The sequence below is a fragment of the Rhamphochromis sp. 'chilingali' genome (genome assembly GCF_963969265.1).
Source record: "Rhamphochromis sp. 'chilingali' genome assembly, chromosome: 22".
NCBI lineage: Eukaryota > Metazoa > Chordata > Actinopteri > Cichliformes > Cichlidae > Rhamphochromis > Rhamphochromis sp. 'chilingali'.
This window is the reverse complement of record NC_137950.1, coordinates 5,913,923-5,941,833: the sequence shown is the minus strand read 5'-3', so window position 1 is coordinate 5,941,833 and position 27,911 is coordinate 5,913,923. Positions and strand designations below refer to the sequence as shown.

Genomic DNA, 27,911 nt, shown 5'->3' with positions numbered 1-27,911 from the left:
GGCAACAGGCAGTATGGATAGTTAAAAATCCTTATCACTCTTAAATGCAACAAATACTATTTTACTGTTTATAGGGAGCACCTTGCTTTCTTACAAATGCAGATTTCCTCATGCCTCTATGCTCAGGCCTAATTCTTGATTTCAGGGTTTGAATGGTAAATATCCTTTGTGAAAATATTCCCTAATAACTGCAATATCTTCCGCTGTTTCAAGGGCTAGGACTCCTTCCATTTAAAAAATGGTGTCCCAAAATTTTTAGGCAAAGTGAAATGGTTTTATTTTCTTGTTATTTTTTTGTGTGTGCATCTGTTTTGTAACTCAGGACGACCGTACACATATCTTACTGTCAAAAACTTCTTAAAATGCTAAACACACGGGGAGAAGAAAAACTTTAAGCATGAAAAATACCAACTTAATTCAAATGTATGAGATACAAAAACATGTTACATCCTGTATATTTTTGATCATGTGCCTGCAGTAGAGAATCAGGCTTTTTCCTCGTTAGCAGGAAATGTGCAACACAAAGTGAGTTCATAGACCTAGCTTGATATTTGATACGTATGGATATGTTAAAACAAACTGAACTTATAGAAGAAAATGACGGCAGATTGTAACAGACACGAGTTCTTATGTGGAATGTAATTTTGGTTGCAAAGTGAAAGCTACACCCCCTCGCACATATACAAAAACACTCTCAGCACTGTGAAGTCGACTCTTTTTAAAAGAGATTCTCAAATATGATTTCTCATTATGTCGAACACTTGGATGCCAGTTTGTCAAACGCGCCCTTTAAGATTCATAAAACATCTTCTTTGTGACAGTAGTTGCTCCCATGACGCCCCTCTGAACCACCTCCTTGGTGATCTGACGAGTCACCATGCCGCTAGTCTCTGTGTGCTGCGTAGTCATCATCATCCCATCTGTTGGACAGACAGTGGTACATAACAGTCAGTGAACACATCCTATTTTAAAAAGAAGAGAAATGAAGCTTAGTTTATTATTTTTGTACCTGAGAAGAAGGGGTCGTCGAGCACGGTGTGGGAGATGTTAGTTCGTGTGCTGACTTCCGTTGGCATGTGGAAAACCTCCCGCCGTGTCATCGACTGGCTGCTGTGCTGGGACAAAGCACCTACAGGCAAGGAAGGACAAAAACAGATGGATGAGAAGTCTGTTATCTCCAAGAAGGAGTGACAGAAATGCGTTGAGCAATACATTATCATATAAGCTTAAGCTAATTTGCAATGCTTCATCCTACATGAGCTTTTAAAGGTATTTTAACCAAACCTTCACCACCAGGGGGCAGCATTCTACAAGTGGTGTTGAAATGTAGCTGAAATGTGCGCTGTTGTTTAATTTCTGAAATATTAGGAGGTGTTATGCTTTGGCTGGCTGCCTTTATGAACAAAAATGTTATCTTAATGGCTTGCCTGGTTAAATAAAGGTTATAATAATTAACAGCACCATCTTGTGGTATAAAGTGATATTACACAAAAGCAAAGCCCAACTCTAGGATCAACCTAGCTGATATCTCCTCAACATAAGACATATAACTTTTTTTGAAATACAGGTATTTACACTGTGTAAAAATTCATAAAACCCAGGAGCACACGCAAACCTCAAACCCCAGAAAATGTAGACAAAAAAATGTAAATGGCGCCCAAACAGTAGTACAAAGAAGAGCATGTCTCACGCCTCTTTAAAAACTGTTTCAGCTTATATTTTAAAATAACCCAAATCAGGATCTACTTTTAGTTCCTCAAATAAGGACATCCACATGTTGATCGCCAAACAGGAAATGCTGATCAAATCTGACAGTTACCGCTGCTCTGCTCTGAAGAGACCGTCAGTGACTTTGAACAGCTACCAAAATAACGCTGCAACTTCAAGGTGAGCGACTAAAGCCAAAAAGAATGAACACCTCAGAAAGTTATCTAGGCAATCTGACTCTACAATGTCCTCTAGCTAACCATCGAGCACAACAAGATGTGCAACTAGCCAACTGCTTCCTGTGTGGACGCCCTGTAACTCATTCCCCCATAAAGACGACATTTGGTGACCTCAACGGTACCTTTAATGATGGGAGTTTTTTTTATAAAGCCTTCCAGTGGGCTGGATCGCGTTCCTCTTTTGGGTGTCATGTAAGGTTCCCTATCTGTAAGCGGAACCCTGAGGTCAACAAGCACCTGTCAATCTTCAGATTTAACTCAATAACTTCTATTGTGCAAAGCAGCACAACAAAAGCTTGCTTTCTTAATGTTGAATCTAAGTTTTTAACATTTAAAAATGCATATTAACTCATGGAAATGATAATTTCTGTCAATTTATGCTAAAAGTAAGAATCGCTGGACAAATTTCTATTAATTCTTGATGGATTACAGAGACCTCTGCACCTTTGCTGCGCCACAGTCATGCCAATATTTCTCCTTGACTGAGAGGATCATAAATTACCCCAGAGGTTCCCAGAAGATGGATCTTTTTTGGTACCAGCTTTAAAATTCATCGAGCATATTCCTGTTACATAACTCCAAAATGTTTGCTCTTGCATAGCCTCAGTCTAAAATGTCAACTCTGGACAGAAGCTGCCCTGCACTCCAATACAGACAAAGAGACTGACATTTACGCTCATCCCTCCGAGGGGATCAGCTTTTTGTCTATTTCAGCTTCTAGCAACAGTTTTTTTGTTGTATTTTTAAAATTAATATCAGACGCCAATCTGTCAGTACGGGCTTTATCTTACTTCCATCCTGAGATTCAATGGTGATGATGCCCTCCCTCTCCGGACCGAAGCCCTGTGTGGTTCGAGCCTGGACCTTAAACTTGTAGGGCATGTTCTCAGTCAGGTTGGGAACGGTCAGACTGGTTTCAGCGCCATCGCTGTTCACCTGGAAGGAACGCATATCACCTGCAGGAAACAGGAAACAGAGGTCAAACCAAATTCGCACAATTTAAAATGTAACAGCTTTACTGCAAGTGACCTTTGTGCAGAAAGCCTCACCTCCGCCATGCAGCTGTTCGCAGGTGACTACATATCCCAGGATCTCTCCGTTGGGCTTGCGTGGTTTCTCCCAGCTGAGCTGCAGCGAATCAGGACTCAGAGCTGTGAACACCAGAGGTCCTGGAGCGCTGGGAGTGCTAAGAGTGAAAGGCGAACCTGGAGGAAGAAGTGACAAGCGACAGCATGAGGAAGGAGAAATATTAGATCGAGTGCCTTTGTTAAGATAAGCAGACGTTGTTTTTGTGGACTGATAAGTGAATGAGCACCTGGCACAGGGCTGAGGGGGCTCTTGGGGTCGACAGCAGACTCGATGGTGATGACGCCCTCTCTTTCCGGACCCCAGCCCTCCTGGCTCTGAGCCTTCACCTTAAACAGGTAGGAGTGATTTGGCAGCAGGTCCTGGATGATCACCGAGTTCTCTGCCGGGTTTGTCACGTTGATACGCTTCATCTCACCTACAGGGAGCAGAGCGTGGTCAGCATCACCATCGGAGAAGATGTCAACTGCCTCCATAAACAGGAAGTGAATACACGCACATCCTGTTCTCGCTCTTCCACATTAACGTTGTGCTCCTTGCACTTACCTCCGTTGAGGAGCTGGTAGAGGACGCAGTATGCGAGGATGTCTTTCTCACAGTGGGGCTCCTGCCAGCTGACTTTGAGGGCCGTTGGTCCCAGTGCAGAAAACACCAGTCTGCTCGGGGTGTCTGGAATGCCGGGGGCGAGTCGTGCATCTGAGAGATAACACACAAAAACATGAGCATCCTAACAGATATGTGGTGCGTCTTCAGATCAGAGAGGGGACAGATTAGATTTAAATGACTTTTCTAATTTCACAAAGCCGTTTATCTCCATTACTCTGAGTGCTTTGCAGCGATGGAACTGATTTTAAGACTGTCACAGATTATATATTGCATTATACATTACAGCTCTTGCGTAGTCCTAATAGCACTGCGATTAAAGGCAGCAGGATAAACTGTATTTAACATCAAATTCCCTCACAGACCTTTTATGACATACGAGTTTTGGTGGTTTTGGCTACAAGAAAAATATAATAAACCCAATATTCATCTCCACCAACTCCTGAAACTAATTCAAGCACCAAATCACAACAACAGTCGCCTCAATGTGCTTTATATTGTAAGGTAGACCCTATAATAATACATACAGAGAAAAACCCAACAGTCATATGACCCCTTATGAGCAAGCACTTTGGCAAAAGTGGGAAGGAAAAACTCCCTTTTAACAGGAAGAAACATCCAGCAGAACCAGGCTCAGGGAGGGGCGGGGCCATCTGCTGTGACAGGTTGGGGTGGGAGAAAGTCTAGCTGTTAAGCAAATGAATAAATTCAATAAAAAGCAAAACTGTAATGTGTTTGACTATTAGCATCCCTGCTAGGTCTGAAAAAAGTGATGCCAAGGCACAATTCTTTCTAACGGCCAGCAGGAGGCGACTACTCTGATTGCAACAAGGAGTCAGTTTGTATGAAAATCTAAGGTCTCGATTCCCTTTGTCGGTGAGGCTGGTGATTGAATTTATGATATCAATTGCTAGCATCAAGTCTGTTTTATGAGTGTGTTCCCCTTGAAATAATGATGTGATGTGTATACATGAATGAAATATTGTGTTAATCTAAAACAAAAGGGATTTCTAGTTGTTAGAACATCGGATCTCAGAGCGAGGCAAAGTTCCACACGTTTAAAGAAGCAGCGAAGACTGCAGAGGGGTGCTTTATGCATCACACCCAGCAAACCCTTCCAGTGCTTCCATGCTTGTATGCTGCAGACTTACCATGGAGAACCCTGTCCAGACTATACAAGGCTTCATTGACGTCTGAAGACTGATTCCTGGCCCTCGAGCCCTGAGACAGGCTGTAGCTGAAGTGACTCTGAGAGCTGCTCTGCATCCCAGTGTAGCCGAACCCACCTGATGGCGCATTGAGCAGGGGAAAGGAGGGAGGGGTAGAGGGGAGCAGGACACCAGGAGGTAAAGAAAATGATGGAAGCAAAACAGAAGGGGGAGGAAAAGCGCATAAGGAGGGAAGAAAAAAGAAGTAGAATAGAAACGAGGGGAGGGAGGGAGAAACAGCGATAGTCAGCTTAGCTCCTGCAAAGTCTGCTGTGCAGCCAACAGCCCCAACCCTGCTAACAGATGTCCAAACCAATGGGCTCATGCTCTTGCATAGTTTACCTGCCACGGCATCTTTACTGTTGCACTCCAAAAAAATAGAAAAGCGTCTCTCGTGGCCAGAAGAACAGAAATAATTCATTCTCAATTTCTCTAAATTAATTCAAACCTCTGTGAAAACTTACCAAGATCTGGGAATTTGCTTGACAGGTCCCCCATGACGATAGAATCACGGATATTTTCTTCCATGTAGCCTCGGTTCTCCGAACGCTTCCTCAGGATAACGTCAGAGGTGTGGACACCTCCGATCAAATCCTGTCTGCGAGAGCCTCCTGCATGGAAGGAGAGACAGATGAAGGATAAAGACATGCGGCGTTATGAAGTTTTACTTTACTTTTTCTCAGCGCTGCTCCCACCCTCCCATCATACCTGGCCCAGACAAGTAGGTGGTGGTTGTTTCCGTGGTATAGGAGCCGCCCGCCCCTCTGTAGTTTGAGCTCAGAGTGGACATGGGGGAGGACGATGCTGACAGGTTACGTGTTCCTGACCCTCCGGGGAAAAGGAAATTCTGTTCCCACTTCCCGTTCATATAATCTGTGATGCACGACAGCGAGAGCCGGGGTTGTTAATAACACAGTACACAATCTGCAACATTTAAAGCGTTCATTCACTCTCAGTGCCACTGATGGGAAGCAGCCTCAGCCAGAACGCGGAGAGTAAAGCAGCAACAGTTTCAGTCCCGCTTATGTGCAATAGGGCAGTGAACACTACAACCGCACTTTTTCATTCAATCAAGCTGAAATCACTTCTTTTTTATTGCTAGAAGACTGTATTTTTCTCCAAGCAAATCACATGTTATGCTTACTTGTATTGCAGCAGGTCATAGAGTCATATTTTAAAGGACGCTCACCTTAAACATGGCCAAAGTAACAAATAATGTCACAGTATGTACAAATAATCGATGTGAGCCAAACTCGGAGACGGCGCAGATTTCCTTATATGGTCATTGTATTGCAACACCAGCGAGTATCCAGGTGTACAACAACTTGGGGAAGCCAGGTAAGGAAGAGCCAGTCAGAAAATTTTTTTTACAGCATAGAAATTTTACTGATTTTGTTTAAGCTGGTTAGTAAAAATAAAAACATAAAAATCACAGAAATAAAACAGCAAAATAGAACTCGGGTTAAAGGCTAGGAAGCTAACACACACTACCAAACACAGTTATTATATAATCTCGGCATGTTGGTACACATAACTTCTTAGTGTTACAATCGTGGCTCAAGAGTTGGGAGTTCGCCTTGTAATCGGAAGGTTGCCGGTTCGAGCCCCGGCTCGGACAGTCTCGGTCGTTGTATCCTTGGGCAAGACACTTCACCCGTTGCCTACTGGTGGTGGTCAGAGGGCCCGGTGGCGCCAGTGTCCGGCAGCCTCGCCTCTGTCAGTGCGCCCCAGGGTGGCTGTGGCTACAATGTAGCTTGCCATCACCAGTGTGTGAATGGGTGGATGACTGGATATGTAAAGCGCTTTGGGGTCCTTAGGGACTAGTAAAGCGCTATATAAATACAGGCCATTTACCATTTAGGCTGATAAGAAATATTATTAGTCTTAAAGTTTAGCCATTCCAAATTAATGTAGTTAATATTGAGATATTTCATTGACCTGTGGATAAAGTATCCCATGATGAAACTAAAGTACTTTCTCTATAAGCAAGTAGAGAAGTGAGCATGTCTTCATCTACAGAAGCAAAACTGTAAATGCTGTTGCTTAATGTGCAGAAAACATATCAAATACTGGCAGCCTCCTCAATGTGAATAACCGAGCCGCGTATGTAAAAGCACATTCGAAAATAAAAGGAAAAAGAGCTGCGAGAAAAGTGCTCTGCAGAGATGAAACTGTATTTTAATTAATAAACCCCCCAAAAAGCCTGTTTATTCTGTGCTTCTGCACACTAACTAAGCTTGTAATACAGCTTTATACCACAGGCAAGCTGCCTCCAGATCACAACCTCCCCAGTGGGACACAAAGAGAATAGACCCGATCATCAACTGGAGGTGCAGCAGTTGATGCCAGTGCTCGTCTCTGGGCAGGATAGATGGGGCAGGTGCCGACTAAGGACAAGTGGTAACATTTGAGTATGAGTTAAACCACGAAAGCAGAGAGAAACGTTGTTGCCTTGCTGGGAGCATGACTGGCCGTGCGTAACAGCTGGCATGCCGGCTGCCTATCTGCGGGGTCGGATGGAGTGTTCTTCACCTGGCAGGGGTGTTTTGGTGTAGCTGGGGTTGGGGGTCTCATCTGAGCTCGTCTCTGTGTCTGTGCTGAGCCGACTGGGGATGACATCCACTCGCCTTTTCCACGACACCTTACGGAGATCCAGGTTGGACCCCACCAACTTGACATATTTCCAGCCTTGATTTGGTGGTTACAGTGGAGAAGCAAGCAGGCCAAGGGTGGGTTTGTTTGTTTTGCTATAGAGTACTTTACAAGACAAACTGCATGCATGTACTGTAGATGTGATTATATATCGCTTAAGTGCAAACTGTCTTGGAAGTGAGTAGCAACTTTAGCACTACTGGAGAAAAATGAGAGCAACACAATGGCTGCAAAAAGCAGGAGAGTGACAGCAGACTGAAGACATTTTGGTTTGTGATCACAGAGACATCTACTGCATATTTCTGCGGATGCAGTGGAAGCAGACTTTTGCTGCTGCTTGACTGGGGCGCTGCCTGTAGGAAAAGGCCGCCAGATGGAAGTGGTATCAAAAAAGCATGACAGAGCCTTGAGAATAACACAGAGTCTCAGAGCTCTGGTGGGTCTTTTTTATGTTTTCAGACGTTTTATACTAAAAACCTGAAAAAATTAGAAAGAACCCAAAAAAGGAAAAGTATGTATGTTCCTTCTCTTTCAGAAGGGCCAGCATATTTTGCATAAAGAACACGTTGCCTAACACACGATGCCTCGGAGCATCAAGAGTATGAATTGAAATCACTGGATCCACGTTACAGTCACAGCTCGTTCTCTGACACTATCAGCTCTCAAGAGGAGGTTGTGCTTTTGGCTCTGGATACCCACCGTCACCAGACACACTGGGTGTCTTGGAGCCTACAGGTGACTTCAGCACCTCGTTGCTGTACATCAGGTAGCCGTCATACTCATCTCCCGCCTCGGCATCCACAATGGGGACATCTGGAATGATGGGAACTGGGGGCAGAAAGAAAAAGAAAGGGGTAAATGATTTTTCATGGAGGCTGAGCGCTCTGGGGAGGTCTTTGTCACCGACTTACTGGACAGCGGTCTGGCTGGCTGCGATGCCAAGTTGATGGTTGCATCTCTGAAGGGACCCCAGCCCACGCTGTTCTTGGCACGGACCTTGTACTGATAGGTTTGTGCGTTCTGGAGGTTCTCGATCAACAGCATTCGCTTTTTAGGATTGTCGATCTTCACTTTCTTAGCTGGTCCTACTGGCTCTGCGAGAAGCAACAGGATAGAATCAAACTTTGGCGCTCCCAGCGCATCTGGAGAACTTTTGTGTTTTACGAGCGGGTCTCTTACTCATATCGTCATCGATGGGCGTGTAGATGACCTCGTAAGCCGTAATGTTGCCGTTGGTCTCTGCAGGCTCTGCCCAGCTGAGCTGAGTGACAGTTGGACTGATGACATTGAAGGCCAAACGACCAGGTTCTCCGGGCACTACGGGAAAATGCCACAGCAGCCATTTGTGAGTTTAAATTTAGCCTTGAGACAGGTTGTTCCAAACAAACTAGCTCTAACGTGGGGGGTAAATTGTATCGTAACATGATTGCATTGAACCACGGCATCCTTATTAGCTATAAGCTGGAGGAATCTGGGCTTTAATGTTAAAAAAAGAAGTTGCATTTAACAGAAATTGACTGGGTTTACAGTAATTACCATCCTCCAGTGTTTGACAGGTGACGACGTCAGTATCGTAGCCATCTCCCACTGAATTGTAGGCACACACTCGCATCTCATAGTCACAGTAGGGATACAGGTTGGTCAAGTCAGCATGTGGAGTCTTCACATCTAAGACCTGGGCATCTTTCTCTGGATCACCATAGATCCAATACTTGACCTAAAAGAAAACACTGACTTGATAAATATTCCAAAAATCTTCTTGATGGGATTCAGCTCTTAAACTAAAGCCCTCTACACACCAAGCGCGTTGCGAAAAAATGAAATAAAATCCTGAATTTTTTTGAACTTGACTGAAAGTCGTGCGTGATTTGCAGAAAATCTGTCCTAAAAAAAAGCTGCCAAATGCAGTGATGTGGTTGGTGAGACCTGTTTTTTTTCGTGCATAACAATCAGAAAAATCAAGCGTGATTTAAAGAAATTTGTTCGCTTCTGCAGTGTGAATGGCCGATTAGGAGTCAGTGAGTTTGATAAATATTGTTTCAAGGCCTTATCAGCGATATTTCGCGTACCTTGTACCCCATGGGGTTACCAGGTGGAGGTTCCCAGTTGAGGCGGATGCTTCTGGGTCCAGTTGCTACAGCCTTAGGGTTTTCTGGGGAGAGGAGGTGACCACCAGGTGAGGCAGCTTTCCTGTTTATGAAGCCCTTCTGTGCCATCTGTGCTATTTCAGGAGATCTTGGAACTGTGGGGATTGGAAGGAATTACCAGATAAACAAACTTGCAGTAATTCTGTTTCACAATGATTGAAACTTCTCAAATGCCATTTCAGTAAATCTTTGGATGAATGTGTTTGTGGAACTAACAGTTCACTCAACATCACCTCAACACACTTACCTCCATCTGTGACATTGACAACGGTGGTCTTCTTGTCTCCAATAGAAGCGTTGGTACTTGGGTCAAATAGCTCAAGCTGGAAGGTCTCAGGCTGGATGGGTCCGGGGTAGGCTTTTGGATCAATCACAATGTTCTTTTCTGACTCTCCGGGAGAAAACTTCAGAGGGCCAGATAACTCAAAGCGCTGGGCCTTCTTGGTGCGCCATTTCACTGTGGCAGGGGTCTCGGGGCTGCGAGTGCGGACCACTGGAATGGTGTAGGTTGGATCTGTTGTGGTGAAGTTCTGGGTGGCCTTCTTGAACGCCATCACACTGGGTTCTGTGTGATAAAGAGCGATAATGTGGGAAAGAGGAGCAACTTTAGCGATCAATTCTTCTCTTAGAATCAAGGCTGTGATCAGAACACTTGTGCATCCATTTACCTGGCAGGTCTGCGATGGTAACAGTGGTTCTCGGGTAGCGTCCCAGCTTGGCACCCTGCCTTGGATTACTGAGGTCCATGACAAACTGTTTGACCTGTTTGTCTTCTAGTAGACCATCTTTCTCACTCAGCTCCAGGAGACGAACAGGAACTATCTTCTGAGTCTCACCTGGACCATAGGTCAGGTCTCCTTCTACAGTCAAGTAGTCCTGAAATACATTATGGAGGAACCGTTTGGTAATGTGGAAAACCCACTGACCTATACCACACACGCTGACTGTGATTAGAAGTTGGCACAAGCCTGTAAAGGCTCTAAAGTAGGGGTCTCCAACTCTAGTCCTCGAGAGCTGCTGTCCTGCAGCTTTTAGTGTCAGCTACTCCAGCAAGCTGAATCAAATGCGCGAATTACCTCAAGTGTGGCAAAGCCGTTCATTTGATTCAGGTGTGTTGGAACAAGGATGCATCTAAAAGCTGCAGGACAGTAGCTCTCGAGGGCTGGAGTTGGAGACCCCTGCTTTCTAAATCTGGCTGAAAATAATACATTTAGTGTTTTGGTCACGTCCTTGGATTTTTAGAGGTAATCGTGACCATATTTGGATGATGGTTAACAAGCTGCATCCACCTTTGGTATATAAATAAAAGTAAAATAAAATCTTTTTGAATTTAAAGTCCCAACAGCATCCAAATGGATGAGTTATAAAACACTCACCCAGTGTACAATTGTTATTAACAAGTTGTAGAGATGATACAGTTTTCGGACTGTAAACGTGTTAATGTCTTAACATGGACGTCTGTGAGTGCTTACTCACTTTTCGGAGACACCTTAATGTGGCCATGTTGGCTTCATTTTTCAGTCCCATCCATATCATACATAAAAAGCCGCACATGCTACCAGTACGCAGCAGCTCACCTTCTTATCCTTGGCAGTGAGGTCTCGTGAGCGGTATGCGACTTGTGTGCGTCCGTCCTCAATGATCTCTCTGCTGACTGGGATGTTGGCCACTCCATCCTTCCTGCTGTAGGTGTAAGACGGCTGGAGGAATGAAAAGACACTGGTGGCTGGTGGAGGAACAGAGGAAAGAATCAGTTTATACGATCAAACATCATACACTGTTCAAACCACAGGGCCTCTCGAACTTTAACTCAACATTCCTCACCGTGCTCTTTGATGATGGTGATGTTAACCAAACGTTTTCCAATCTCTGCAATCCCCAAAGGCACATCTACAGCCTCCACCAGCAGTTGTTTCTTGTCATCGTCTTCATCTTTGACAAAGAGCGGCACATGGACGTCTACTGATTCCACACCTTCTTGGAACTCTATGGCTCCAGCAGCCTCTGCAGAAGAAGAGCAGATTTATGGCAGGCAGTAATAAGAGTATAGCTTGGCTTTGCTGCAAACAAAAGATCCATTTTAACCATTTGGGCACGCAAATAACACACACCTCTATCTGTAGCTACTGTGTAGTAGCCCGGCACCACTTTCAGGTCGTGGAAGTTTCCAGACTGGACGTTCTTTTCAGTAAGTTTGACGATATCTGGGTAGCTGCTGCGAGGAGCAGACAAGACGGTGTCCATGATGGTGTAGTCCTGCCTAAAGAGCACAGCAGGGCCAGAGAAGTTAGACATGAATCACCTTAGGTTCCCTAAGAAGACAAAACCTGTACCGTTTTCTTGCATTATTACAATATTAATGATACCTTTTTCCAGCATTTCTCTGTGTTCTGCAAGGGCAAAGAAAAAGCAACAATTACTGAGAAAATCAACCATTTGTTTCTAGCTTTGATGACAAAAAAGCACACATATTTTGGTGTTACTGGACATTTAGTCCATCTTACCTGAAGGAGGTCTTCTGCACCTTCTGCGCCCCAGGAATTTGCTTGTACAACTCATTTAGCTAAATGGAAAAACAAACAGCTAAGTGAAACTGTTCCTACACTGATACATGCCCACAAACAATCCAAAAGACTCACATTATCTGCAACTTCCTTGCGGAGCTGGTCACCCTCTCTGGAATCGGGGTGTGTCAGGCTCTCAGAGAAGAGCCTGTTCAGTCGAAGTGAGATCGGGAATGGGACTACAAAAGTTGAAAAGAAAGAAAAAATGTGTGTAAAAGTTTTTTTTACTCCAAAACTCCATTTGACTTTTTCTTCAATTTTTCTGCTTTTGAAAGAACTCACTGGTCTCTTTAGGGTTTGGCTTTATTAGAGCCTGGGGGTGATTGGGTCCACGGTGGACATTGTCTGTAACCTTCCAGCGAACCACATCAGTACCTTTGGGTGGACCGGTCCTCACCATCGGTGTGTCAAGATGATCTGAGGTAAGCAGAGACTGACGGAGCAAATATTCATCTTCTTTGAATCCAACTATGCGGCCTGAAAATAGAATTCAACATGCGGTCGCTCACCTTCAACACAAACCCCTGCTGGAAATGATGAATAATATACAACATGATAAACATCTTACCTCTCCTACAGCAAGGCAGCAGAGCCAGACAGCTCTGTGTTGAGAAAAGACAGAAACCATTACCTCCCCTGTGACTTATATAAAAAATTAATTATTTACAGTTCCAAATGTGAGTGTTTATTACCTGAAAGCAGGCCTTGCAGCAGGCGCAATACTTCCAGCAGCAAAGCAGCAGAAGAGCCAACAGCAACAAGAGGAACAGGATGAGGGGAAGCAACCACAAGAGGCTCCTAGGGGGGCAGTCTGAAGAGTCGTCAGGAGAAATTGATAAAGTTAGAAACAAAATCATAGAAAGCACAGCTGCTAGAGCTGCAGCTTTGTTGTTCTAAAGTCTGTGTGATATCATTAAATCTTTTGTTGAAAACAGTTATGGATATCGGTTTATGAGCAGTCACAGAATACTGCTGAAAATCTTTATTTCTTAACATCAAGACTGGATTACAAAGTGTGGAGTGAAGCCATCTACTCCAGGGCTCAGAGCTCATTCGCCGTAACATACTGGAGGAAGTTCTATCCAACTGCTAACTGTGATTAACCCTCTTTTTTTTAAGAAAGGACCTTATCTGGCTCGCTGCATTGGTGGGGCCATAGTGACTGCAATCCAGGAGAGGTAAAACAGGAGTTGCTTCCTCTGAAGGTTGTACATGGTTTTCACTTTGAGACAGGGTTAAGAGCTTGGGCAATTGGGACACGCTCAGTGCCAAAGCCACTACTTCGCTACATCAAAAGGTGCTAGTTGTCATTCAGGTAACTCACTAGCTTGCCTACTGGGGGTTTCAGGAAGGAGGCCTTTGGGGCAGATCCGGGACACTCTGGAGTTTGCGTCCCGGAGCCTCGGTGTTTTACCAGAAGAGCTGGCGGTGTGTATGAGGTTCATTTTTTCAAGCCTGATAAGATTCACTGCACTTCTTAGTGTCGTTAAATACGTTTGCCTAAATAAAGAGCGCATAAAGTTAAAGAACAATTAATCCTAAGGTTATTATTAGGTTGAAGTTATTAGGCGACCGTGGCTCAGGGGGTTGGGAATCGCATCTGTAACCGGAAGGGCACCGGTTCGATCCCTGGGCTCTCTGTCCTGGTCGTTGTGTCCCTGGGCAAGACACTTTACCCTACTTGCCTACTGGTGTTGGCCAGAGGGGCCGATGGCGCAATATGGCAGCCTCGCTTCTGTCAGTCTGCCCCAGGGCAGCTGTGGCTACAACTGTAGCTGCCTCCACCAGTGTGTGTGAATGTGACAGTGAATGAATAGTGGTATTGTAAAGCGCTTTGGGTGCCTTGAAAAGTGCTATATAAATCCAATCCATTATTATTTACTATTAATAAGATTACAACACACAACCAGTGTTGGTCAAGTTACTTGAAAAAAGTAATCAGTAACTAATTACTGATTACTTTCCTAAAAAAGTAATCCCGTTACTTTACTGATTACTTATTTTCAAAAGTAATTAATTACTTAGTTACTTAGTTACTTTTTAAAAACACAATTTACAACCTGAAGAGGTGATAAAGCGATAGATCTTTCAGCCCAATTCTACTTTTTCTACATAATCCATCATACAAAATGCAATCAAATGGAAAAGTCTCTTTTTAAAATTTGTTTTATCAGTTTTAATCTTTTAATTTTATGCATCAAGTAAAAATTTAATTATATGCAACATTCTCTGACTTGAATAAATTAGTTTAACATTTAAACCTATTTTCTACACATTCCAGCTCATAAAATAAAATATTTTTTGTGTTTACACTCACTCTTTCAAATAGATGAAAGTAAAACACAGCAGAAAATAAATAAAGTCAAAGACTAGCGGTCCTGTTGCTCTATTTTCACCTGTAAAGCAGGCGTAGGGTAGGCGGAGGTTTACCCTGGTGCAGGTGTGCCGCGGTCAGTTGAAGAATCTGCGACTTTCTCTGTGAGTTTCCCATTACATTGTTGCGCACTCGGTGCTTGCTTGGAAGTTTAGGGGTTTTTTTCGCTGTAAAAAGAAGTTTTCTTCCCACGCACGATGGACACTAATGTTTTTGTCACTTTTTATGGAATCTAACTCAAAGTAAGGTCAGTACTTCCACGCTTTAAACGCTGCACGCTCATACTCTCTCCCACAATCGATATATGATCCATTGTTGATCTGCACACAGCTGTTGTCGCTAACGGCGCACTCGCTTACGTCACTGTCATGAGACATTCTCGCAAAAAAATCACGGTTTTAGTAACGCAGTAACGCAGCGTTCCTACGGGAAAGTAAAGGTAATCTAATTACCGTTTTTGCAATAGTAATCCCTTACTTTACTCGTTACTTGAAAAAAGTAATCCGATTACAGTACAGTACACACCATCTCTGCACACGACACACTACACCTGCAGTTAATTTTCTCCAAGCTACTCTTATCACACTCATGACAAGAACTTTGAAATTAAAGAAATTTGTGTGATCATGTAGGATTCCTCCACATTCAGCAATCACATATTATAACACATAAGCTGTTGTCACAAGAGCACAGAGCAGATGTAAAATACAAACACTCACCCTTCTTCTTGAGCACCTGAACCTCCAAATCTGTCTTTTCTGAATCTTTCGCGTTGTCAACGGTGTAGTGGTACGTGCAGTCATCGTCCTCATCACGGAAACTGCATGACTCATACACTTCCTCCTCTGAAAACGCAAATCATGATCATTAAGCGTGTGTTATTACTGCTAAAAGTGTCCTAGCTGATAATCATTGTTTAAGTTAATTTGTAGGTTTTTACTTTTTTTCAGTTCGTCCACCATGATGACTTTGAACGGACACTTGTCACACTTCTCTGTTTCCTTCATCTCTCCCGTCTTCCAGGCCTGACACTGGACACAACTCCTCGTGCCCTCACACACACCTAGCTGAGCCTAGAAAAGTTACGAACACACGAAGAGAAACTCAAGCAAGACCACTCAGATGTTAACTGAGGCTAAAAAGTATTTACATATCTACTTATCCACCCACCTGGAAATTTGGCTCACAGGTTGAAGTCAACTCCATCCCAGAGTCTGAACATTCACACCGGCCGCATACACATTTACCTCGACCACCGCAGATAACCTGGCACACACAAGGACACAGTCATGCGCTTCTTATATTTAAAGATACATGATAATTCAATTTAATTAACAAATATAAATGGCTCTGCTCACCCCTTTGCTGTCCAGACAGGTCTGGCTGCTCGTGGGACACTCGCAAGCATTTCCTGTCCAGCCCTCAGTGCACGCACACTGACCCTTAACGCAAGAGCCACGGTCTGATGAGAGAGGAAAGAATGAGATGTAACATTTTTGTACATTTAGAGAGTTTTGGAAGTAACACTGCTGGAAAATAAGATCGCTATTATCAATATTATCAAGGTGACAAAGCTAACAAACCCAGCAAACAAACACAATTACAATTTACTTGAGTCTTTATCTGCTAAATGTCCCTTTGACTTCTGACTGAAAAAATAAGCTAACATGAAAGTGTCAAAAATCTGCAGTTCCCCTAGTGGCCACTTGAGGCTGTCTAAAAATGTTCAAGAAGTCTGTGTTTCAGCATTAATGAGTGAATTTCCAGTATTTTATTAGCCTGCTGCCTAGCACTAATTAGTAGCGCCAAGCCGATAATTTCTAGGGTAAAATACACAAAATGACAAAGTCATATGGTGACATCACCGTGACTACATCCATTATTCTTAGTTTGCAGTGGCAAGAGTCACAAAACATCACAGTCTGGCGTACCATTGCAGAGGAAACCTGCATGCCTTTGGCACTGGGTCTTGTCATACTCGCAGTAGGGTCCTTCAAACTGATTTGGGTTGTAGCATATGCAGGTTCCACACTCCTGACATTCTCCGCGTCCGGAACAAGGTTCATCTGTTTCCTTTGCTTTGCACTGGTTGATGTCTGCAGCTGAACCACTCCCTGAACAATTACAGAAAGGACCCACCCTGGAGAGGAGACGTGACAGCAAACTATATTAAACCAAAAAGTCTGAAATCATTTTCATATGTGCCATCCTGGTAAGTTTTTTTAAATTATTTCTATAGAATGAATAATTAAGTCTCACCAGCCACCATGGCATCGACATTTCCCACACACCAGGTCTCCTTTTCCATTGCATCGAGGTGCATTACGAATGGGTGACTGGAGGAGAGTTAAAGATAGTCTTTTAAAGATGATCTGCCATAAAGAAATGTGACTTTAACTAGGCTTTTTGTGTGCTTCTAACCTTCTCACAGTCACAGGTTGGACACAAAATTGTGGCATCAACCATGACCCCGGTGCTAAAGGTGGTCGGTTTGACTCTCATTACTCCCTTGTTTTCATTCGGGTCCATTTTGCAGACGTGGTTTTCATCAATCATCCGTTGAGCTTTGAGCTGCATCACGAATTTGCCCTAGAAATCACACAAACACACACACACAAAATCATGTCACCAAATCCATTTAGGTAGTTCCTCCTGTTCCTGCTTCCTGTGGTTGGCTAAAAAAGTAAATCAATCCCCACAGACTGTCATGTGAAAATATCAGACTTTACAGTATTAAAATGCATTTTTTACAAGCTGATTCAAAACTGTTTTGGCCTGGTTTCCTTTTATAACTCTGATTTGGATCTGGTTACATCAGTTTCATCATTCATTACTTATTAGGTTAACTGGTGACTGGCCGTGGCATGAACATGAGCATGTTTGGTTGTCTCTCTCTTGCTTTCCTGTTAAAGACTGGTGATGTATAGCTAAGTTGGATAAGCAGGAAAATAGATCTATGGATGTTTAACAGGGCAAAAATGTGTACAAAACAGTAGTTTTCTGCCAGGGCAAGCAAAACCTAACGATTTGTAAATGATTTGTACAGTGTATCCTTTTCCACTGTAACACAAATTTTCTCTTAGTAACCACTTTGGCCAAAATGTCTGGGGCTCATTGTCTCTGCTTGCCTTTCTGTAAAAGTCACCACATGCCACTAGTGAAAAATAATTATTTACCATTTGGCAACAGAGTAAAATGGTTATTACGTTTGATAGAATAGCCTCACGTTGATTTTATGACTCTTTTGTTGTTTGCTTTATCATGCAGTTAACTGTAGTGAGTCTTAATTATGTAGATCAGTTTTTTTTACAGTAAAATAGGGAGTGCGGTGTTACATCATTTAAATTCTGAAAATCCCAGTTGTTGCCAACAAAAATAATAATCTATTACACAAATACATTTATTAGTAAAATAATTGTTTATATCTTTTTTGGCACATACAATTTTTCCTGGCTGGAAATTAAATTCCCCGTATTTTGCAATCTGTCCACTTTCTTTCAAGAACTTCGCCTCGAAAGCCTTGGGCCTGTCCTCTGCACGGATGCTCATCTTAGCTCGGATATTCTGAAAAGACACACAGTATAAAAACCTATCAGCATGCAGAGATTGACTGAACAGAGTACAAAGTGCTAGCAACCGTGAGCTGTTACCGTAAAGGCAGTCTCCATGACTTCAAGGATATTGGATGAGTCTTCTTGCAGCAGACCAACCTCAGCAATGGGAAAATACTCTTCGAGTTTCTGCACACAATACAAAAAAATGTCATGGCATAAAAAAGGAGTTATCTATTTATCACAGACTTTCGGTATGACTTAAGTGAAATATGAAGATCTAAAGCCCACCAACCTGGTAGTGCGTGTAGGAGTGGTCAGTGACAGCAAAGATTGGGATAATGTTGTTTTTTCCCAGGAGACGGACCAGCGTTGGTATTGATGGGTAATCCTGTTTTGTAGCCTCTGTGTAAGAACCCTGCTCATTGAGATGGCATTGCTCATCATTGCGTGGCAAGACGCCTGCTAGCACATTAGCGCCATCAGCTTCATAGTGGAAGGCTGACTCCGTGGAAAAGACCAGGAGATGTGTGCTGCCTTGTCGCCAGCCAATTTTATCCTAGAATAACAAAATACAATATAGTGCAAAAGATATGTGGTAAATAAATTACAAGGGCATTTAGGGAAAACGTGCATGTTCAACCTTTGCTGGTCAGAAGCCTTTCTTTCCAAATATTCCTCAAACAGTAACTCCTCATTTTCTGCCCACTTGGAAACAGAAGAAACTAAACTGTAATGGAAATAGCATCTATTTGACAGGAAAGAGATATTGTGTTTATAAGCTACTTGGTAAAATTACCACCAGGGTTTTCAAAATATGGCCTGAAGGACCTAAATAACCTTTTGTACATGAAAAACTAGTGTTCGTTTCATTACGTCACACTTCGGTTCATGTTATGATAGAGGAATGGAGCATTGTAGACATTGTTTTTCTTTTTTTAACTGCTGGGAAAAATATGTTTACAAAAAATTATAAACTGGCACAAAAGTATAGTTATATGTGAGAATACTGAGAGTTAGTGTGAATGACACAGTGATGTGGTTCTCTTAGTTTCATCAGGTGGTGATCTCCAGCACTGGAACAGTTGAGAGCTGAGCTGGAATGAGAATGAACACCTTCATGTCTGAGGCTATAGTTCTGAGCAGGAAGAGGGTGAAGTGCCCGCTCCAGGTTGCTGCTCCAAGCGGAGGAGTTTCAGTATCTCAGGGTCTTGCTCACAAACGAGGAGAGAGGGAAAAGAGAGGGATTGACAGACCAACTTGTATCACATCTGCAGTGATGTGATGTACAGGTCCGTCGTAGTGAAGAGAGCAGAGAGTCAAAGTGAAGCTGTCAGTCTATGAACCTACCCTCAGCTGTGATTACAAGCCCTGGGAAGTAACTAGAAGAATACAATTGTGGATACAAACAGTAGAAATTAGCTTTCTCTGACAGGTGGCTTTGCCTCTTCCTGAGGAAGAAAGGAGCTAGTTGGGCATCTGACAAAGATGCCTCCTGTTTGAGGTGTTCTGGGCATTTCCTACCAGGAGAGGTAGAACAGGAGTAGGTCCTGGGGTAGATCCAGCACACAGTGGAGAGATTACATCTCTCTGCTGTCCTGGGAATGCCTGTGTTTCGGTTGATGAGCTGGAGGAGGTGATTGTTCAACGGACTGGGCTTTTCTACTTAAGCTGCTGCCCCTGCCACCTGGCCCAGACAAGCGGCAGAAAACGGACCCGGTGACAGTCTTAGACCTGTGAATTTAACACAAATGTAGGCGTAGCAACACTGGTTTAGTATTTTTATTTACCCCGCACACTGCAGCCTGCAATATGGCATCGAAGCCTCCCTCTGGGGCATCCAGGTTGCCAGAAATTCTCTCCTTCTGAAGTTTCTCGGTGAATTCACTTACGTTGCTTGTCAATTTAATGACATTTTTGAAAGCAAACGGAGGGTCGCTGTTGGGCCATGGCTGTTTAAGTCTGACAAAGAGGATGGAAAAAAGACAAAGAGGAAATTATGTTTTGACTATGTTAATGCACGTACAGACTGTGCTCAACTTTCTTCATTTTTTCTTACTTGATGGGCCTCATGTCAGTCTGGGGCTCTATCACTTTGTCCACAAACTCTCCAAATCCAATAGTGTAGTCACTCGACAGCTTCCCCACCAGCAAAGCTACAGGAAATACATTCCCAGTCAGTATAACATCGACACTCATCAGGACACATCGCCTTTGCAAGGATGCTCACCCAACTGCTTCCCCATTTTTTTCAAGTTGTCCAAATCGTCCTCCATGGAATTTGAAAAGTCCATAAGAATATAAAGATCCAGAGGGCCTTTCTCTGGGGCAAACACCTGCACCGTCATGTTTTTCTCCTCCCCTGGCAGGAAGGTCATCATGGTACTCTGTGGTGACACCTGAGACTTCTCAAGATTGACGTTGATTGATTCGTTCTGCGCAGAAGGAGAGATAGAAGAAGAAGAACATGTGAAAGTTGAAATCTAGAAATTCTTTTGACTGAAAACAATTAATCTGAGGCCAAACTGGTGGAAGAGTGATCAGGACTTACCTTTAGTATCTCCTGGCTGCTTTTAACTGTAATGATGCTTGCAGCCTGGCAGCCATGGACAATTATGTTCTTATGCAGGTCACAGCGAGGGCCATTATAGGTCTGAGTGAGAAGGAAGATTGATTTGTGAAGACTGCTTTCCTGCAGAATCTTCATTTGACCACTTAGGTAAGATGATTGGAAAGGGAATACATTCAGTCTATAGACCAGGGACGTGACACTCATTATACAGAACATACACAACAGACTTAAGTGGGTCGGACCAGTGAAACTACATGATAAATGTGTAAAATCACAGAAAAGGTTTTTGCAGTTCATTGCCCAAACTGTCCTGTAATTATAAAACATAAAGTTTTCATTAATTCACAGAAAATATCCTTTGTTCTGTGAATTTACTTCAAGAAAAAAAAACCCCAGACACTTCTTTAGTGTATAGTTGAAAAACAGGAATTTTTCTGTCATTAAAATGTCATTGTTTATGTATTAGTTGTTGACTACAACCTAATAGATAAACTTCACTACTTCACATAAGGCAACAGTGTCACCTGAAATTCAAAATGCTAAGAATGAGAACATTGAGAATGAATCGTCTTTCTGCTCTTTCGTATTTCTGCAGTTTTTTACTCTCACCTCTTCAGAGCAGTAAGCGCAGCCGACCCCGGCTTGCAGACATTCTGAGCAGGAGCTGGCCCTGGAGGCAAAGCAGTAGTTCTCTGTTGGAGCAGAAAGAAAATGAAACGCTCTCAGAAGGAATCACAGAGAGGAAACGCAGTGAGAACCGAACCTGTGAACAGCAGCTCAACTGACACCAAGCACATCTTCAAATCTCTCATTTTGGTCCTGTATTCCATAAAAGTTGGCTAAACCAGCAGGTTTAATAGAGCTTTTATAAAATTAAGGTCAAATCCAACTTCTTCATTCGTAAAAAAAAAAATAATACGCCAGTTATAGCTTTCAGTAATCAATTTGTAATTTAGTCGACATAATGAAATGAGTACAAATCTGGTGAAAAATCTGCAAATGAGCACAAGACAGTTTGCAGATAGCACAGGTTCTGTCAATCTACACCTCAGTAGCTTCAAACAAACAGCACTGAGAAATATTTCACAATAAATGTTCTCAATAAATAAATGTGTGTCTAGTTGAGGTAACATGTATCTGGTCTTTCTCACCTTCAGCATAGGAGCAGGTCAACAGGACCGCTACAAGCGCGATCCCTACCGAGAGATGTAACGTCCATCTCCCCATCTCCTTCCTGCAAGAGAAACAGAACAAATTTGAAAAAAATCAAATGTAGAAGAATTCTCAAATCCACTTTTAGGGAAAGAAAAGAAAAAAAGAAGGTCAGAGAATCTACTTCCCTCTGGTGTAATTTGAACCACCTGCACTCTCGGGGCCAGACAGAGAGACCAGGCCCAGACACTCCCCTTACCTTCACTTCAGTTTGGGAAAACAGCAGCTTCCAAAGACAAACACTAGACCCTATTAAAATACATTCACTGATTTCTACTCTTTAAAACACTGGACACTTTTTAGGAGTGTTAGCAAAGAGAGAATATGTTAGTACAGCCATTTACAATAAATAAATCGTCATCTCTAATTCAAACTGTTAACTGACTTCTCTAGAAGAAACTTCAGCAGAAGAAAAAGCTGCTTCTGAGGTCGATCGTGGCCAATACTGGGGACCGTACATCTTGCACTACACACATTCAATACAGCTCCACTGTAACGGTGTAGGTGGAAATCTCAGATACAGATCAATAAAGAAAAAAAGGTTCCCAGCAAACTTTATCTTTGCAGCAGAGTGATGGATCGAATCCTGACATGAAAGGGCGGATGCAGGGTGGGACCTGGAAATATTCGCAGCAGCACGCTGTGCAGACTCTTCACAACAAAACCACTTTATAATTTCATTCTGGAATCTTGGATGGAAGCTGCAAAAAACACTCCACCGAACATGGCACTGAACAAAGGGCGCTGTGTGGCATGAAAGGTCTCTGTAATTGCTGCAGTGGGCATATGCGATTTGAGCGCACACGCAGAAAAAAAAGGAGGAAAAGAAGGTGATTCGCGCCACGAAGATTTACAACCCTGAAAAGGAATTTCTCCTTCGGGCGAGAGAATGACCTGTGCGAGTTAAAAACACAGCCTGAAAAACACATGGGAAAGCCAACCTGGCAACTCGGTGTGGACTTGAGCTGGCTGCAGGTGTGTGCGTGAGCAATAAAGAGCTGGGCCTGAAACACAGAACAAACCAGCTCTTATCCCCAAACTTAATCATGAGTCATCGAATATGAGCTAAAAAAAAAGTGCAACTTTGCATTTTGCTCCCGCTCAGGCGAAATCAAAGGCACGCAGGCATTTATGACACTGACACTGACACAAATTACAGCTTTGAGGGGACAGAAAACAGAGCAGAGTCATTCGTGCTGTTTTTTGTTTTTTTCTTTGCTCAGAAGGAGTCTGCGGGGCATTAAGCTGGGCTTGTTTCTGCACAGACAACAACATGCCCGCCAGGTGAACATACCACCGCTGGGTGCGGGTCCGACCTCGTCTTGACATCATCAGTGAAAGGGCAGGAGGGTCTTTTGTAACGTGTTTGAAGGGTGACACCTGAAACCCGCCCTGCTATCTGCAAATTCCTCCCATAAAACCACAAACAGCACAACACAAGCAGCAACACAACAGGCAGCAAAAGAAGAAGGATTACTCTCCCCATAGCTGATCCACTTCACCTGTGCTACACTGCAGTCTGGGTTTTGATGTGAGCAATCATGCAGAACGAGAAGCCAAATTCACAAACACACACAAAGAAAAAAGAAAATAACAAGTAAACTTAAAGCAACTTTGTTTAAACCTCAGTCATCGGTCTTGCATGCAATTCTAAAACCATGTGGCCTGATATAAAGTTATATAACGCACGTTTCACAGCCAGACACTTCGCTCAAAAGTCATGCAAACACCAACAGGTAGAGTAGCCAGTCGATTTCTCGAAGCTCTGCGATTATCGTTTAAAGAGGACGCTGAAAACAATGGAGCCATCAGGCAATTTACAACCGCACACAAAGAGATTACTGATCAAACAAACCTGTTACTGTGTTCTCGCCCAGTCCAGGTCCAAAGGTGCAGCAATAAATAAGAAAACTATTTCCCCGTTTTTTTTCTCTGCTTTGTTTGACCCAGGAGTTTGGTGAAGAGTTTTTGTATCCACCTGTTAGCAGAAAAAGGAAAAAAAAAACCAAAAACTTCAAATCCTTGTGACCAAGTTGACAGTTCCCCTTACAAACAGAAACGGACGCACTTCCAGCTTCTACTCTCTTCTGTTTCTTTGTTCCTGTACAGTCCGCTCTGGTCAAATATTGACTTATTTGCCCTCAAACTGCGCTCACTCAAGTAAGAGTGAGTGTGTGTGTGTCTCAGAGTGTATGTGGGAGAGATATGAGACTCAGTGAGAGCAGCTGACTGAATATACTGCGAGGGCTGTGACTTGATCCCTCCTTTTGCTCCTGCATGCTCACACACACACACACACACACACACACACACACACACACACACACACACACACACACACACACACACACACACACACACACACACACACACACACACACTTTCCTATCCAGGTGAGTAGTTCTAACAGATAGAGTTAACTCCCTTCCGCCGCCTCCATCTTCCCCACCCTGTTAAGTTAAAAGGTCCACACCTCTGTGCGTCAGCCCCCCCTCCCGCCCGTTGCATTCCACCCCAGCGGGAGTTCACCTGTGTGGGCTTGACACTCTGCAGTCAGTCCCCTCCTTCAGCAGCCTCCTCCCATGCTCTTGGGAGTGGCACACAGAGCAGCTCTGCCTGCAGGCTACGGGAAACAGTTCTGTGATTTGTGTTTACACAACCGTGTACTCATACTTGCAGGGCACATTTTCTTCTTGTACTTACATCTTCCAGTATTTCATATTAATGTACTGATTGCCACACTTCACAGTCCTCACTGTGTTTCCTTTTTTTGGTGTAGGTACATTTTAAACTGAAGGTAAAGAAAATTTCACAGTTTCAATGTTTAAATATATTCAAGTGTCATTCTCACAATTTGTTGGAACATCTTTCCAACCGAACAGCAAGAAGAAGTATATTAATGCCTGATGGGGCAGCTCGTAAGAGCTCCGTGTTCCAACTCTGCACGACATCGCATTTTGTTCAAACTCATGTATGGAGGTTCTAAAGTGCGAAACAAAACATTTTTTTAAAAAAGGGAACATTTTCAGTTTGATCTGTTTTCTTTTTTTCTTTTCTCTTTTAGGGGGTCACGCTTTTGAATTTTATTTATTTTTTTCATGTTTGGATTTTGCAGCTCAGGACTCCTGCAGTGACATTTGCCCAGCACGACAATGGTCAGTAAAAGAAGCATATATTTATTAGGGGTGCAACAATACTCGTATCGATATTGAACCGTTCGATACAGTGCTTTCGGTTCGGTACGCATATGTATCGAACAAAACAAAAAAATTTATTTATTTGATCAACTTTTCTTCTGACGATGCTGTCTGTGTTGAGCGCTCAGTGGATCTGCGTTCGACTACTCCGCCTAGGCTGCACTGTCGAGTGCAGATCCACTGAGCGCAGCACAAGCTAGCAAGACAGAAGCTAAGCTCGTTGCAACATGGCAACTGCCTCAACGCTACCCGAAATTGAACCTCCCCCACCCTCATTCAGATCTGGCCTTTGGAACTATCTTGTTTTTCATGTGAAGCATGACCCTGATGGTAAGCGCGTCATGGACAAAAGTAAAACAGTGTGATGGATGTGCCACGCAATGCTCAATTGATGGGAACTAGTGCGTTAGCGCAGTTAGCTTGTTAAGGTGTTGGCGCCGTCCAGCCCCACGCACGGGGCGATCCGCGGTAACTTGTTAACGGAGATTTGCCGCGTTATGATGTTAACGTCATTTTAACAAGATTAACGTTGACAGCACTAGTGGGAACACAATGAATATGACTGCACATTTACTCCGACATCATCCTAGTGCAAAGACAAGTGGAAGCAGACAAAAACAACAAGCACGCATGCTACAAACTTTACCCGAGTCATTTAGACAGCCGTTAGCACATGATTCTCCTTATGGGGACCTGATATGTTTAATGTGCTGCTGAGAATATAGCCCAGAAGAAGCGTATAGTATAGCTTTTATTTTGGAAAGAGCCATTTCTCTGTAATAAACTCTCTTTTCCAAAGATGAGTGATTCCTCGATCAGATAGATTTATTTTTATTATTTTGTTGTTTCAACAACATTAAATTTAAAAACTGTACTTTTGAGTTAAAATATATATTTATAATTTTAATAAATGACAAATTAAAAAGGCATGAACATTTTTTTGTATCGAAAAAATATCAAATCGTGACACCAAAGTATCGAACCGAACCGAACCGTGAATTTTGTGTATCGTTGCACCCCTGATATTTATTATTGGTTGGGTTAGCAACATCAGGACCAGTTGGCCAAAGTCCCAAATTGAAATTGTGTTTCTTTTGACTTGATGGCTGTGAAGGCCATCCAAGCACACAACTCATTCTCATGTTGAAGAAACCAGTTTGAGATGAGTTCAAAATTCAATTTTATTTATACAGCGCCAAATCACAATAACAGCCGCCTCAATGCACTTTATATTGTAAGGTAGAGCCTACAATAATACACACAGAGAAAAACCCAGCAATCATATGACCCCCTATGAGCAAGCACTTTGGCAACAGTGGGAAGGAAAAACTCCCTTTTAACAGGAAGAAACATCTGGCAGAACCAGGCTCAGGGAGGGGCGGGGCCATCTGGCTGGTTCCTTTGGTTACTCTCACTTTCATATCAACTTCAAGATGTCTCCACTGACCTCCGGCATCAACAAGGCATTTTTTGACCTAACAGCTATGCCACGTTCAAAGTCACTCGGGTTCTATAGCGTAGGGGGCGGCCCAAAAGCAATTCGCCTGCCACCAGGCCTTGTGATGTTTATCCAGCCCTGCCTATGAGTGAGAATCATTTCCATTTTAACACTATATTGCTGCAGTGTTGAGTGATCTTCACAGGAAAGCACTTGTGCTGCTGTGTGCTTGCTTGTGTTCCGGTTGAGTTCTATGAGAACCCACATATTAGATGTCTGTTTTGGACTTTAAAACACTTCAACTATTATCTTTTACTTGCCTACATTCCTTCAAAACCCATGCCCCTCAGGCTTTTTTGTTTAGATGTCAGGATTCTCATTAATCATTGGACTGTTTTGTTGTTAAACGTTCTCAGTAAACCCCCGCTCTGCCCTTTTACTGTAACTAACCCTTTAATCTTTGCTTCAGTCTAAGTTTTTGCTCTTTAATAAATTTCTTGCATTGCATGAAGTTTGCAAAAGGAAGTAGCAGAAATTCCAGTAAGGGGCAGAGTCCAATTGAGCAATTTTATGTGTATTTATCTGGAAAGCCTTTTCCTCTGCTCTCCAGCAGACCACACATCAGGTGTTAAAGGTTATTCACAATCACTTACTGTCTCCGCATCACATCTTATCCAACGCGTGGACCAGATCTGGGATTTAAGGACTCAAACTTAAATGTGAAAACATCTCTTTTCCCTTTCACAACATGAGCAGCCTGAATGGGGACATACACTCCTAGCAACCAGATCTGGTTTGAGACAATGGCTGACTCTCCAGGGGAACAAAACTTGTTAGAAACAACTCTTCTTATTCAACACTTTTTGTATTTTGGCTAATGCTGAAGGAGAGATGCCAATCTAAACAGCCCTTTCAGATGTTGAACGAGTTAAGGGGAAGGTGTGGCACACCTGCTGTATCGTTTGTACAATCAAGCAAGGGATCATGTGAAAGAAGCTTTGTGCTAATTATACATGTACATACATGGTTATACATATACCAGTCAGTTACCATGATTCACCCTCAGTGGGAACTAAAGGTAAAATTGATAATAAACCGTTCAAGGACCACAAATACACTGCTGGTTCCTGCATATGCAGACATGCTGATTATGAGTTTAGACATTACTTACTGTTTACACGATGCTCCTGTCGTGAATTGGACTCATCTGCAGAATTGATGGAGCTGGTTTTCTCCCTACCGCAGGCAGCTGGAAAGAAAGGGGTAAAGTTTTGGATTCAGACAAGAAGCCCAACAAGAATGTCCCCATTTCCCAGCTCCCCTCTCCACGTTTCAGTCTGAGTCACTGGCCCACTCTTTGC

At 43.1% G+C, this 27,911-nt stretch overlaps 1 protein-coding gene across 4 annotated transcripts; it reads right to left on the bottom strand.

Annotated features, from left to right (window-relative positions):
* Nucleotides 1-165: 165 nt before the first annotated feature.
* On the bottom strand, nt 166-27,911 carry itgb4 (integrin, beta 4). 4 transcript variants are annotated; one of them, XM_080872213.1, is made up of 45 exons: nt 27,722-27,911; nt 24,619-24,706; nt 24,445-24,538; nt 23,771-23,893; nt 21,855-21,937; nt 21,313-21,395; nt 20,683-20,784; nt 20,362-20,566; nt 20,191-20,287; nt 19,922-20,093; nt 18,427-18,690; nt 18,231-18,320; nt 18,022-18,144; nt 17,002-17,169; nt 16,840-16,916; nt 16,512-16,720; nt 15,939-16,042; nt 15,751-15,846; nt 15,521-15,653; nt 15,300-15,425; nt 12,899-13,017; nt 12,775-12,808; nt 12,489-12,683; nt 12,282-12,385; nt 12,147-12,205; nt 12,009-12,032; nt 11,754-11,902; nt 11,467-11,646; nt 11,220-11,368; nt 10,311-10,518; nt 9,890-10,207; nt 9,565-9,737; nt 9,032-9,212; nt 8,675-8,812; nt 8,407-8,589; nt 8,195-8,323; nt 5,552-5,716; nt 5,308-5,454; nt 4,787-4,921; nt 3,579-3,728; nt 3,262-3,450; nt 2,996-3,151; nt 2,738-2,902; nt 1,010-1,129; nt 166-920 (listed from the first exon to the last, which is right to left on the bottom strand). In XM_080872213.1, the coding sequence occupies exons 5-45, from the start codon at nt 21,928-21,930 to the stop codon at nt 790-792; spliced, it is 5,826 nt and encodes a 1,941-aa protein (XP_080728339.1). In that variant the 5' UTR covers nt 21,931-21,937; nt 23,771-23,893; nt 24,445-24,538; nt 24,619-24,706; nt 27,722-27,911; the 3' UTR covers nt 166-789. The 4 variants fall into 4 exon arrangements, with proteins under 4 accessions (XP_080728339.1, XP_080728340.1, XP_080728341.1 ...); XM_080872214.1 differs by lacking the exons at nt 24,445-24,538; nt 24,619-24,706; XM_080872215.1 differs by lacking the exons at nt 23,771-23,893; nt 24,445-24,538; nt 24,619-24,706.

Excerpts from the sequence above, each read along its gene's own strand:
- itgb4 (XM_080872213.1), bottom strand. The coding sequence starts at position 21,930 with ATGGGGAGATGGACGTTACATCTCTCGGTAGGGATCGCGCTTGTAGCG. Across the intron at positions 20,094-20,190 it reads ACTGACATGAGGCCCATCAA|ACTTAAACAGCCATGGCCCA; the intron begins GTAAGAAAAAAT and ends CCTCTTTGTCAG. Across the intron at positions 11,369-11,466 it reads CACCATCATCAAAGAGCACG|CCACCAGTGTCTTTTCATTC; the intron begins GTGAGGAATGTT and ends TTCCTCCACCAG.